General features: G+C 39.6%; 2 protein-coding genes across 2 annotated transcripts; both read left to right on the top strand.

Annotated features, from left to right (window-relative positions):
- The first annotated feature begins 6,167 nt into the window (after positions 1-6,167).
- LOC147248791 (olfactory receptor 52E4-like) lies at positions 6,168-7,187 on the top strand. The gene has a single exon (XM_086226965.1). It carries the CDS (start codon positions 6,225-6,227, stop codon positions 7,185-7,187), a length of 963 nt encoding a protein of 320 aa, XP_086083091.1. The 5' UTR covers positions 6,168-6,224.
- Positions 7,188-10,906: 3,719 nt separating this feature from the next.
- Positions 10,907-11,801, top strand: LOC147248790 (olfactory receptor 5H17-like). Its single transcript, XM_086179107.1, has 2 exons — positions 10,907-11,138; positions 11,623-11,801. Exons 1-2 carry the CDS (start codon positions 10,907-10,909, stop codon positions 11,799-11,801), a joined length of 411 nt encoding a protein of 136 aa, XP_086035233.1.
- The last annotated feature ends 1,604 nt before the right edge of the window (positions 11,802-13,405 follow it).

The raw sequence follows: 13,405 nt of genomic DNA, 5'->3' as shown, positions 1-13,405 counted from the left end.
AGGATGTTATGATGTTTCAGTAAGATTTGATGCCTCAAATCAATTTGTTTCTATTTCTTAAAGGTTTGATCAGTGTGTCTTACAACTCTCTGTGGCATGGCTGTACTTTACTATCATTTTACTGACACAAAACTGCATCTTTTAACATTTTAGCATTATCATTTTTGTTTATCTTTTCTATCTTATATTTTCTGTGTGCTAAAGATGGTTATGGTCAGTATTTCCACATAATCATTTTGTTTGTGTTATGTATGTGTTTTTGTTACTTCCTCTGAGACACCTCTCCTCACTGTGGCCCTCAAGGACAGTTGAAAAATGGCTCAGTCTCCCAGGGTCACTGAAAAACCTTCCACCCGGCCCTCCGAGTCCTCTTGAAATCAACCTTAACCCTGAGGTCTGACGTCTGTGGCCGGACGATGAGCCAGACGTTGACCCACACAGGCGTCCGTGAGCAGACGAAACACATGGTGTATGAGTGTGTGAATAGCTCGAGATGAACACCCCGCATTTGTAAACACTCTGTCCTGTGGGCTTAACTAGGCGTACTTGACTGAATCAGGCTCCAGAGATGTAGCCTTCCTCATGTGTGCATGTCTGCATCCCATCACTGCAGGAACCCATCTACCGAACAAGAGTCATTAGGAGCACACAGCTGGAGGAGCCAGCAAAAAAAAATGTTGTAGATTTTTGATTCAGCATTCAGCATAAATCCTTGCCATGAAAACAAAGGGAAACATTTAAGTAAATAGAAATCATTTGGAGTCAAAACCCAGCATGCACTGCAAGGTGTCTTACTGCTATAATGATCTTTTTAGGAGGTGCAAAGTGAGTCACTGACAATTTGATTTTAAAGTAGAAATAACCTAGTTCTCAGTCATCAGGGGATTCGATCTGAACTTCAATTTAAACTGTGATAGAATCCTAGCATCGCTTACCTCCCATAGCTAAAAGGGTAGCACAGATTCTGCAAATACAAAAACCTGCCTCTGAAACCATCATATACTGTATGCCTGTCAAAAAAGTTTCCAGGTAGACTATCTATATTTCATTATGAAGGTCTGTCTGTTCCTTAGAATTTAATGATTATATGCAGCAACTGAAAATAGAATATTTTAAGTTAATAAAGAAGTGGGGGGGGGAAATATAGCCTGGATCCACTCCTTCATCTCAAGATCCAGACTGAGATCCAACTATGACTTCCTGAATGTACTGAATGTGAATTTCCCCATCGTGGGACCAACAAAGGAATATTTTACCTTATCGTATCTTATCTTGTGTAACACTGTCATACCTCCAAATCAAGAACTGACTGACAACTTCTGTTGATCACATGGTGACCCCGACCCTCCCATGTCCTTCACTTTGGAACCTCACTCGTAGAAAACGAGGGAATTTGTACCTGTCTTACAAGTTTTCATCAAAAGCTTCACACATTCTCAAATTTTACTAGTTGCAGAATAATCCCACGCCATTGGCACCTGATAGCAACTCTTAAGTTGTATCATCTCTAATATGGTGTTATATTACATAAACCAAAGTAAATAAATGCCATAAACTGAATGTAGTCAAATCAAGAAATGAATTTCCCTCACAATGTCTGAATCAAGATTAAAGAACACATTCATGTTCTCAACATCGACATCGTTGTGATGATAAATTAGGCAGGACATAAATTTACATGTAACGATTTTGTAAAATAAGATAAGAAGTTTGTTAGCTTTTTAAATTATTTGTAAAACATATCTTTTATTGGCCATTTTTTTTTAAACTTCCATCCACACAACAGTACAAAATTAAAACACACACGAACACATTAACAAATAAACAAGCTCGGTGCTCTTTTCATTGTGATGGGCTGCAACGACTGAGGAGCACACAGGTTTTTAAATAAATATGGTTTACACCATGTGGGAACAGGTCCGGGAGAGTTTGGTGTCGGTTTATGTCTATCACCACATTCTGAACGCTGTAATAAAAGCCCTGTACATTTCAGTTTTTCAAGATTAAGCTTGAAAATTTTCCTTCCGCCTCCTAAAATTCCTCGAAGACATGTGATGAAGTCTGTGAAAGACGGACACAACTGGCCAAACACGTGACACCTTCTCATTTCAGGTGGATCTCAATGACACCTCGGCATTCATCAGTCACACGGGTTTATTTTCGTCATCTTTTTTTGAGTGTGTTTTTAGTTCTACTTAAGCCCAATCACATCGTTAGTATGAACTACATGAGCGAATATAAATGAAATTCCACAATGAAGTTGGACTAGATTCAGAGTAGAAACAATACCCTTGCATTTTATGTCCAAATTAAATCACATTCTGATAGTTAATCCGTGACATGTATAAAAAAAAAGACGAAAAGAGGCATACAATCTCACAAGTGTGCTATAGTATTTAACCCCACTGACAATGAATTAAATTTTCTTGAGTCCATCGTGTTACATTGAAGTGAAAAGCCAGAAATATAATCCACAACAATGACTTTGGTGTGTTTCATTTTGTGCGCCTCCAGGCTGAATATCTGGGACCAGGCCTGCAACTCCACCTCATAGAAAATGAGACACACAGCACCTATGGGAATTCAAAAGGAAATTCTTAATCAGAAATACACATTCAACTGTACTGGATGCATTTGAGATGCAAATCTTACAAGAATCCTTTTCCGCAGCCCAGAGGTCCAAAGAACAGCTCAGTAGGTAGGCAAACCTTTCTACAAACCCCCCTTAGCGAGGGGCAAGACCAGGGGAAGGAGGCTGCCTCATTGTCAACAACTGTAATCCAAGGTGGAAACATCTATATGTTTAATGCTGTAAGATTATAATATCCCAGGGAGCATACAAATGACCTCACAGACTCACCATTCAGCAGCAGGACAACCAGGAGCACCAAAACCACCACACGGTAACACGACATTCTTGCTTCCAACACGTTTGCTCCAAAAATGAGGATCAGGCCGGAGTTTGATTGTATTTTGGTCTGAGGGGAGGAGTGAAGATAATAGGAAGCAGCATACTGGTCACTAGGTTTTATATTAGAAAATTATAAGCATCTCGAAGTTGACATGCTTGTCTTAATCAAATTTAAATCAACTACATCACTGAAGCTAACTCGTGAGTAAGTGTTGTCATGAGACAAGAAACAAACATTCCTCAGAAAACACTTTTTCTCCAGCTGATTTAAAACACATGCACATCCTTAGCCTTCCCCCTGCTTTATCTATGTTGAAGGGCAGAAATGTCATTTTTGTCAAGGAAATAATCAATCAATAAATAAATAAATAAAATCACAGGTTCAGCATATCAACCCAGCATATCAACCCCCCCCCCCCAAAAAAAAATTTACACATCCAAATAATTTATTTCAAGCCAAAAAATTTTAGGTCTCCAATTGACATCACGTAAGGAAAGGAATGTTGGTCGTAAGGCTGTAATGATGAGTGAAATTCTATAGAATTCATGATGTAGATCTATGGAGACGTGTCTTGGACAAACACTGAAATGTGTCACTGTCATATGACAGCCACGACACGGCACTTAAGTCACTGCTTGTGATGGAAAGGAGCACATTTTTGTAACAGAGATGGTCCAAGTAAACAGTTTGGACTGAATCATCCTGGTATCCTCACCAGCATCGTGTGAGCCCTCCCCCACCCCCACCCCCACCCCCACCCCCAATCTAAATGCCACCTGTTCCACCTGGTCCAGCACTAGGCTGTCATGTCCCAAGCACGAGGAGGCAACTGTTACTGTCATTAAAGCGCCACCCTGAGTGGCCTCTATCAAGGACTTGAGTGGGGCCCACTTTGACTGACCTGCCACGTCCTTTAGCAGTCAGCCATCAACGAGAGGCGTCAGGACGCCAGCCTCCACAGTGACACCTGCTGTCGTGGAAGGATGGGACTCGCGTGGATCAGAAACCATGACAACTGACAGTCTTCGTGCGTGCGTGTGGCTGCTGTGACCAGCTGAGGCTTCAGGTGAGAGCCGAGCTGACTGGAGCAATCTGGTGCTGCAATGTAACTGAGTTTATCTAATCAATTGCTAAACCTGCCAACAGTCATGAGCGGGAATATCTCAACAACACAGGATGGCTGCCGGGAACCACCACCACCTCCCACAGTGCCACTTGTAGTCAGATTTATTCGGTTATCAATCGGTTTTTTTTTTGCCGCTTCTTCTACTATTCTTGGAGACGCCCAAGAAGAGGGCTTTACATTCTTGTTTTGCCAATAAAATACACCTTTCAACACTAAAGTAATAAATATTTATAGAAACTTGGCATCAAGTAATTTAAAGGAGTACAAAGAAATAAACAGCTTAACAAATGATTTGCATCAGCTCAAAGGTCAGTGCCCTCTGGGGGACGGTTTCATCGGTGTTACATCAGTGTTCTCCAAAGGGAAGTCATCATGTTTTCTTTCCATTGGTCGTCTTTATTCTCCAGGTGATGTCCAAACAGGTCCCATCTGAGGTGGAACGGCGACATCTAATTGCTTTCAAGAGGCCTGAAACCAAATGAGTGAGTTTGTCCATGTATGACTTGCATCATGCGTGTTGAAAACACTTGACCTTTAACACGCGCGCACAGCTGTGGCGTTTCATATAGCGAGTCATTATCGATCGGTTTATTTTATAACAAGAAAAAAAAATCAAATATAACATCAAAAAAATAGAAACTGTGAAGTGACATTGCAAAGTGTTGTTCGAGTTAACAGTCATTAGGTGTTGTTTTCATCACTTTTCTCTGCCATACAGAGGCAAGTATGAATATTCATGTCCTTCTGCCAGTTTTGATCATATAACTGCTGTAAAGGGTTGTACTGCATGCAGCGGTGCACAACCAGCATCTTTGGCCCAGTGGTGAGGAGGGCCAGATGCTCAGGTTTACAGTGTAAAATATAACAAAATAAGATTTAAGTGCTAACTTTATTATGAAGTTGCTGTTGTTGTTGTTGTTGTTTTAAAAAAAAAAAAAGATAATTGTAACACAGCCAGATTTCATTTCGATGGAAAAAATCACATGTAACCCCCTTACCTCAATTTAGTTGATGTAGTTTAAAAAATTGATTCGACTGTTGTGATAATGCTTTGAGGTGGGAAATCTATTTGAGCTCAGCTGAAATGACATGACATGTCAACAGTTTACCAAAAAGACCATCAATGAAACTGGGGGCAGCCGAGTCACCAGCGTTAACTATCGTGCTGCCGTGACAAACTAACTTAAATTTAGTTTGATGAAATCTAGAAATTGACATGCTGCTTTTGATTCTTGTCCAGGCACTAACTACTACTGCTGAGACAAGCCAACGGGCAGAATTGACACCCAACCACATGGTTGCATATCTGATTGTCTAAATATTTGTGAGGGGGAGGTATTTTTGCTGAAACTTGCTGCTTTCCATGGGAAAGATCATCTTTCTGTCTTTGCTGCCATCGCTGATGTTATGATGCCACCGCTGCAGCCGTAATGTCGTCACATCTATCATTTGAATGCTATATTTTTATATTATCAAGTTACACCCATTCATATAACCTCAAACTGAACACTGCACTCCTTTAGATACAGAATACCTCGTTAATTTAATAGTAGAGTGAGAGTGGAGCAAGCTATTCTTGCACCCCCACGACTGGTGGAGGTCTGATATTTTATTTTTATTTTGGATTAAATCTGAGCAGAAGAAAGAAGAAATTGCTGAAGGCACTAAGAAAATGGTGTTTAACATGCTTTACAAACACAGGTTGAAGTTTATTTATGAATACAATAATGAGGAAAGTAAAATCCAGAGTCATACAATCCATTTTGCAGCATTCATGTATCTGAATAACCAAATTTATGAATACATTTTTCTGTACTATATGTACTCCACATTTGCTCTCAAATCATTGAGAGAAAACTTACTTGCTTTGGTGAAGGACTTCAGGGTTATGACACATTGGTATCCATGGTAACAAGAAACACACCTTAGCCAGAGGCATCAATACATCACTAGTCCACCTTGAGCAACTTTAAAAGGCCACTCAAGCTGGAGCAGCAGACTCAGCTGCATGGAGAAGAGGACGGTTGCACAGGTAGACTCAATGTGATCAATGACATCATGAAAAGTTGTTCTATTACTAACTTATGTGTCCTGAATTTCGACATCTTTCCAGTAATGCGGCTACTGGTTGAAAAATCGTAAGCTGGCAAAAATGTACCTTTTTCTTAACAGGATTCCCCTGAAACATGGACAACGGCACGTCACTTACATTCACGATGACTGCGTACACTGTCATAGAAAACTACAAAAATGAGATGTTTGCTGTATTCCTTCTGCTCTATGTCATTACTATAATTCTTAACTTGCTGCTTATTAGCATCATACACCGAAACAAAAAGATGCATCAACCCATGAACGTGTTCACATGTGTGTTATCTATCAATGAAATATATGGCAGCACCGCTCTGTTACCCTCCATCATGAATTTGCTTCTATCCAGGACCCATGAAGTCCCAGTCAAATGGTGCATGGCTCAGGTCTATTTCCTACACACGTATGCAGCTGCTGAGTTCTGCATTTTAGCTCTGATGGGTTATGATAGATATGTCGCCATCTGTTTGCCGCTACAATACCACAGCATCATGTCTAATGCAAAGGTGAGCAAGCTTGTAGCGCTCGCAGGCCTTTACCCAACCATCATATTTGCATGTTATTACTCTCTGACCCTGAAGCTGCGCTTCTGTGGAAAAGCCGTGCCAAAATTATACTGCGTGAATATGGAACTGGTCAAAAACTCATGTTCAAATGCATCATACATAAGCATTGCAGGACTTGTTCTTATTATGGTCTTCGTTGTCCCTCATCTGATAATGATTTTTTTCTCTTATGCACAAATATCAAGGGTGTGTTGGAAATTATCAAAAGATAGGAACAGGAATGCTCTTAGAACATGTGTCCCGCATTTATTGTCTTTGGTAAACTATACCATTGGCTCTCTTTTTGAAATCATCCAGACGAGATTTAATATGAGTTATATCACTGTTGAAGCACAGATCTTACTGTCTTTGTACTTCATCATTATCCCACCAGTTACTAACCCAGTTCTGTATGGAATCGGAACTCAAATAATTAGAGTCCACATAATAAAACTGTTTATTAGATACAAGATCCTGCCAAGACAGTTAGCAAAGGCAGTGATCTCAGCTTAAGCACAGTCTCCATTTATAATAATCAATATTTGTGTCATAATTACTGTGAACCCCCCCCCCGTCTTCTGATCATAGGCAATTTCATTTTGTTGTTAAAAAGCGTTTTTTTAGGAGCAATGTGGACCATTTTCCCACCAACAAAACTTTATTCATATACTGAATTTCTTTTATTCATTTTTAATTACCATTCTAAACAATTTCAGGCATAAAACCTATATATATGTGTGTGTGTGTGTGTGTGTGTTTTATATATATATATATGTGTGTGCGTGTGTGTGTGTGTGTGTGTGCATGTGCGTGTGTGTGTGTATGATCATACTGAACTGCTTTTCCTTTGTTGTTCCTTTGTTGTAAATAGATATAAGCAACCATAAATAAAAGTTTAAAAAAAAACAGATCTGTGAGTTTGTTCTATTCTCATTGTGAACACAAATAAATGCACATGCTCATGTTTTTCAGCAGAGATTTTGTTGGGTCTCTCCATGCAAGCAGAATCTTATTAAGACAATTAAATTATTCAAACTCTTTTTTTACATTTTATAAACGAAACTGACTTCACAGTCAAGGACAATGAATTAAAAAAACAATGACCTGTAAGAATACATGATACAAATCACTACACATTATGTAATAATAATATTAATTAATCAATAAAACCTGAAGACAAAATCTGTAAATCAGAAGTGTTGAAGACAGATGTTGATGAATGATAAAAAAAACAAAAATACCCCGTCAAATGTGAAGCCCACATAAATTCATTTAATCCTCTTCTCTAATGGTGAATATATATCGTCTTATGTTGACAGGATTCCCAAATGACAACACTTGAGTTGAATTCAAGGAGACTAAATGATTAATTTAACATTTTAATACAAACCAGCTGCATGTTGTACTTGAAATGAACAGACAATTCCAGTGAAACAAAGGGGAGGAACAACCTGAAGAAGGTGTCCAACATCACATCCTTGTTTGGCTGCTGACCAGTGGTGGAACTACATTCGGTGGCTGCTCCGGGGAGTAAAACGTGTATCACCGGAGAAGTGAATAACAAACAATAAGACCAATCTGTGAATCAACACCCAAATATGTACCAAACACTGTAGATGTGTAAATATGTACCCACCCTATACCGTTTTTTTTTCAATCTGACCATCTGAAAGCTGTTTTTCTAGCCCAAAAGTGGTCAAAAGTACGCCAGATGGGTGGAAAAGCACCTAATTGTGCAATGCTTCAGCTTATGGATTGGAAAAGTGTCCCAATAAATGAGATGCTGAGTAATAGCTAATAAATAAGGGGAGAAGGCGACAATCAGATATCAGGAGTAGCCAACGCCACCCTGGACACACTTCGGTCACCGCCCCTACTGCTGACAGAGAGATGGATTGGCATCATTGGAACTTACACCTCTAAGCAGAGATAATCAACAAAAGTGGTGAGCAGGCGAATTGATCTGGATTTTGGATCATAGTGGTAAGAGGAAGAGATCCAAGAAGGGGCCGAGAGGACTGAGAGGACTGGGAGAGACAGGAGGGCCGGGACTGCTGGGAAGGCTGGGAATGCTGGGGTTTCAGTCTCAAAGAAGCTGTAGTGATGTCGGGATTCAGGTCTTTTCAACACTCACTCACTCACTCACTCACTCACTCACTCACTCACTCACTCACTCGCAGGAACAAAGAAAACCTAGTCCTAACTCGATGGGACATCTTAATACTGTGTTTTGTAATTTAACAAGGGGAAATTGGAATAGGCCACAAGTAGCCAGATACATATATATACTAATAATATATATTATAACATGATACTCATTAGCGGTCAGTAGTCATCCCTGTGGAAGCAATTACAGTTTAACTAATGAGCAAGAGCCGGCCTGACCTGAGACCAGCACCAGGAGAATAAATGACCTTGCCGTAACAGTGATGAAACAGGTGCTATTACAGGTCTCAGGCAACAATAACGAAGATATTCATAAACAATCAACAGTAAAGTATTAAAACACATTAAGACCTGAAATATCAAACTTTTCCTACTTTTTAACATGCTTTTTGTCTTCAGAGGAATCGGTGCAGGTCTAGAACATTTGTAAATAAAATAAAACGTTCCGTGCTCTCAGACCAGCAGGTTCTTTAACTGAGGCTTCTGTCCAGTTCATTACCTAAACCCTTTCACACTGAACAAAAACCTTTGGCCTATTGTCCTCAAGGGAAAACAGCCCCACATAGGCCTCTTCGTCAGTGATGAAAGGACGGGTGGATGTGGTCAGCTGTACCCTCCTCTACAGTGCGGCGCTATCGCACAGACAGCCTGATTATGAGCTGTCACCTGTTCTGTGTGGTGCTGTTCATTCCCAAAACACCGCAGGTGCACTTTCTTTTTTATCAGGTGAAGCCGATGCAGGAGAAGATTGTGTCATGAACATGCAGATGACACATTGTTCTACATAACTTTACACAAGCGATGAGCGCACGAGTAGGACAAGACATACATGTGCAGAGGATGCTGGATGAAGAGGAACTCTTAACAATTCTTCAAAAATTCAGCTATAAATCAAATGACCTCGCTTATTTCACATAATGACCTTTGACCTGAGGTCATCCTCAACATGCCCTGACAGATTTGCAGCTGCGTCACACTTAATGATGACTCATACAACTGCAACTGACTCAGAACTCTGCTGGTTGCTTCCCCAACATCAGTGTACATTTTTCGGATCTTTACACAGGATTCATGTACAGTAAACCAGAGAAGTGGTATTAATATCATTAAAGCAGTGAATCCCTTCAGCCTTAAATACATTTCCTCTCTGCCGATAGATTATAAACTCCTGTATTCTTAGATCCCCCGCAACAGGTTTGTCGTCTGTTTGTTGTGTTTTTGAGAAGCAGCGTTGCATTTAAACGTCTCACAATTATTTGTAATTGTAAATTAATACAGTTCATTATCCCATTTTATCTTGATTTTCTAAATAAATATAATCTTTTTTCACCTGTAATTTCATGTAAACTACATTAATATGGCTTTCATTTCACACAGTATCTTCATGCCTTTTATGATTTATGCAAAAGGTTCACTTTAAACTGCCACATTGCTGATAGGCGGGATGATGTTCCTCATCTAACTTTAATAGTTAGCTTGGCTTCTACGCTTGCAGCATCATGGTTTTTGTGTGGCCATGCGGTCCATAAGGAAAAGCCTGTTACATCTTTGGAGAAACTGTTGCGAAGGTGGAGGAATACAGGGGAAACGCTCTTGGAGGAGAAAAAAATGGAAACTTCACAGCTGTTAAGTAACAAAATTAAGATAAGTAAATAGATATTTTCAATAAACACTAATGTACACTTGGTGGCTAGAACAAGCAGTGAATGACATCTATGGATAAACTGAACAGTAGCACAGCAAAACGCCCGTTATCTTTGCTGATGAGTTGCGCGCAGATAAAAAATCAAACCAGTGTTAATTAATGTTCTATACCAGTGAGAATTGTAATATTTGACCTTTGAGTTCCGTGATGTCACTGCTATGTGAATAAGAGTACGTGACCCGCCTGAGGGAAGAAAAGTAGAATATAAAAGCAGCTTGGTGCCGTGACACACAGGTTGGGGGGGTCAGCAGACCTCATCTACTCTGTAATATGCTCTCAGGTGTTTTTACATGTATTTGTTCTATTTCTTCACCATGAAAAATTTCACCGAGGTGAAATATTTTACTCTGTCGCCATTGGAATGGAAGACCTAAAGCCAGTCTATTTTTTCGTGTTCCTGATTCTTTATGTAACCATCATTGCTGAAAATGTGACTTTGATCAGCGTGATCTATCAAGTGAAGACCCTGCACGAGCCCATGTATTTGTTGCTGTGCAACTTAGCAGTGAACGGTCTGTTTGGAAGCACCGCGCTACTGCCGGCAATGCTGAGCAACATACTCTCACGCACACATAAGATATCTCTATCGTTCTGTCAGACACAGATCTATGCTATACACACATACGCCATCACTGAATTTACCATTCTAGCAGTGATGGGTTATGATAGATACGTTGCTATTTGTTACCCGCTGCCTTATCACGCAATCATGTCACAGAGAATTGTTAAACTTATTGTTTTCATGTGGATTTATCCAATGCTGGCATTTCTTATTGTTTTTAATCTTCACTCTTCAGCTGAGGTTCTGTGAGAAAACCATTGAAAAGGTTTACTGCCTCAATTACTTGCTGGTGAAACTTGCATGCTCATGCTCTACATCTGTTGTGAACGCGATCGGCCTTCTATCTGTAGTTCTATACACACTTCCACAGCTCATCATGATATTTTATTCATATGTACACATCCTAAGGGTATGTGTATTGTCATTTAACAAATCTAAGCTCAAAGCCCTCCGGACCTGAACCCCCCACCTACTAGCAATAATGAATTATTCCATCGGGTGCTTTTTTGAAATAGCGCAAACTCGTTTCAACATCAGCCAACTGCCTTATCAAAGCAAGCTGTTTTTATCTCTCTATTTTTTGATATTCCCGCCAATTCTTAATCCGGTAATTTATGGTTTCAGTATTGAAGTTATAAGGCTGCGACTGTTAAAGCTTTTCAGCAGGAAAAACCGGCAAGTGAATATAATGTAGCTGAGAGGGTGCTTTGTTTTTAATTAAGCATTGAACGTGTGTCTTCTATTTGTGCTCTGAATACTGATGCCTATGCAAAAACATGACCTCTCCAGTCTCTCCATGTTGTTTAATCACATTCGCTTCTCATTCACTTAGACAAGACATGACCAGCCACTGCTATGAATGACATGTGAAGTGATGATGTCACGCCGTGTTGAGTTCCTGATGCATGATAAGGAATTTTAGCTGGTATCCTCTGTTTTAACTCTCTCGTACCTCAGCTTCGTAATTTGTCTGTAAGGTCAACAACTGGTGCGACCCCAGGGCCTTGGCCTGAATCGGGGGTGAACCTGTGTTGCCTGTCATATTTGTAAATTTGTTGTGGGAACACCAACTGACAGCAAAGCTGACAATCACGGTGCCAGCGCTGTCTGTATGCGTAGCTGTGTTAAGACAACATGAAGGTCACAACTGTGTAGGATGTTTTAATTCTGCAGTACTGGGTAGCGCCCGACATTGTAAGTATGATTATTTACAAATGTTAGACATAGATGTTGTGGGGGAGCTGACTCAACCTCGTCTCTGGCGAACCTCTTACATCTGTCATGGACGTCCATTAAAGTAGTCCAGAGTAAGCCAACTCTGAGTCTCTAGCCTGTTTCTTGTGTCTGACGAATGTCTTCATTACACAGAATTGCTCAACAATGCATCAGCGGGACTTTCCATCCACTGGCATATGAGTTTCTGACCCTGTTCTGCAGGGACATACCTTTTAATACATGAAATCTTCAAATACCAATCAGTCGAGATTTGTAACTGTATTTAATGGTAAAACAAGGAAATTAAGAAGGAAATGTGCAAAATACTTTGAACATATTTTACACTCCAGGTGTGACAGCAGCTTCCAGTGTTCTTCTTCTATGATCCTACAAGAATGCCTGAGGCTGAGGGCGTTTATTATCATAATCTACCGCAAGAACCTTTTACTGGGCTCCCTGGTAGGAGCAATATCTAAAAATAGTGTTCTATGTGTGCCCATGCCATACTTTAAATCTTTTATTTTGAAGTATTTTAGCTACAATATGGCACACTTGTGCAATGTCAGTTAAATGGCATGGAAATGTGTATAAGTTATACAAAGCATGCTCTTACATTGAACACTTAATAAATACAGTTTTTTGTTGTGAACACATACAAAAAAAATAAACTTATGCAATTGTCTGAGACAAAATTAGTCTTAAAAACACAATGTGGTCAAGGGCTTTGAAACCGGTATCCTAAATAAAAAGCTGTTTTACAAACAATCGGGTAGACGGCATGCATACAAAAATAGACAACTGTTCTGGTCATTCCTTTGTAATTTACAGTAATACTTCATTATTGCCAAGCATCCTATTCTTACACTCCTGCTTGAGGAATTGCTTGCTTTGTGTATTTTCTGTCATTTCTCTTGGAAAAGTACAATGTACATTCACAATCACTGAGGCACAGCACTTGGTTTACAATTTGTATAAGTACCCCAAAACATTGTGTAGTCACTGCAGTTATTTAATATTAAATATACGTGTGTGTTCATTCATATATATATATATATATATATATATATATATATATATATATAT

Source organism: Aulostomus chinensis, chromosome 15 (genome assembly GCF_037954235.1).
Source record: "Aulostomus chinensis isolate RoL2024-O1b breed Wild chromosome 15, RoL_Achi_v1.0, whole genome shotgun sequence".
Classification (NCBI taxonomy): Eukaryota; Metazoa; Chordata; class Actinopteri; order Syngnathiformes; family Aulostomidae; genus Aulostomus; species Aulostomus chinensis.
Note: the sequence above shows the minus strand (reverse complement) of the source record. Positions and strands in the feature narration are given on the sequence as shown.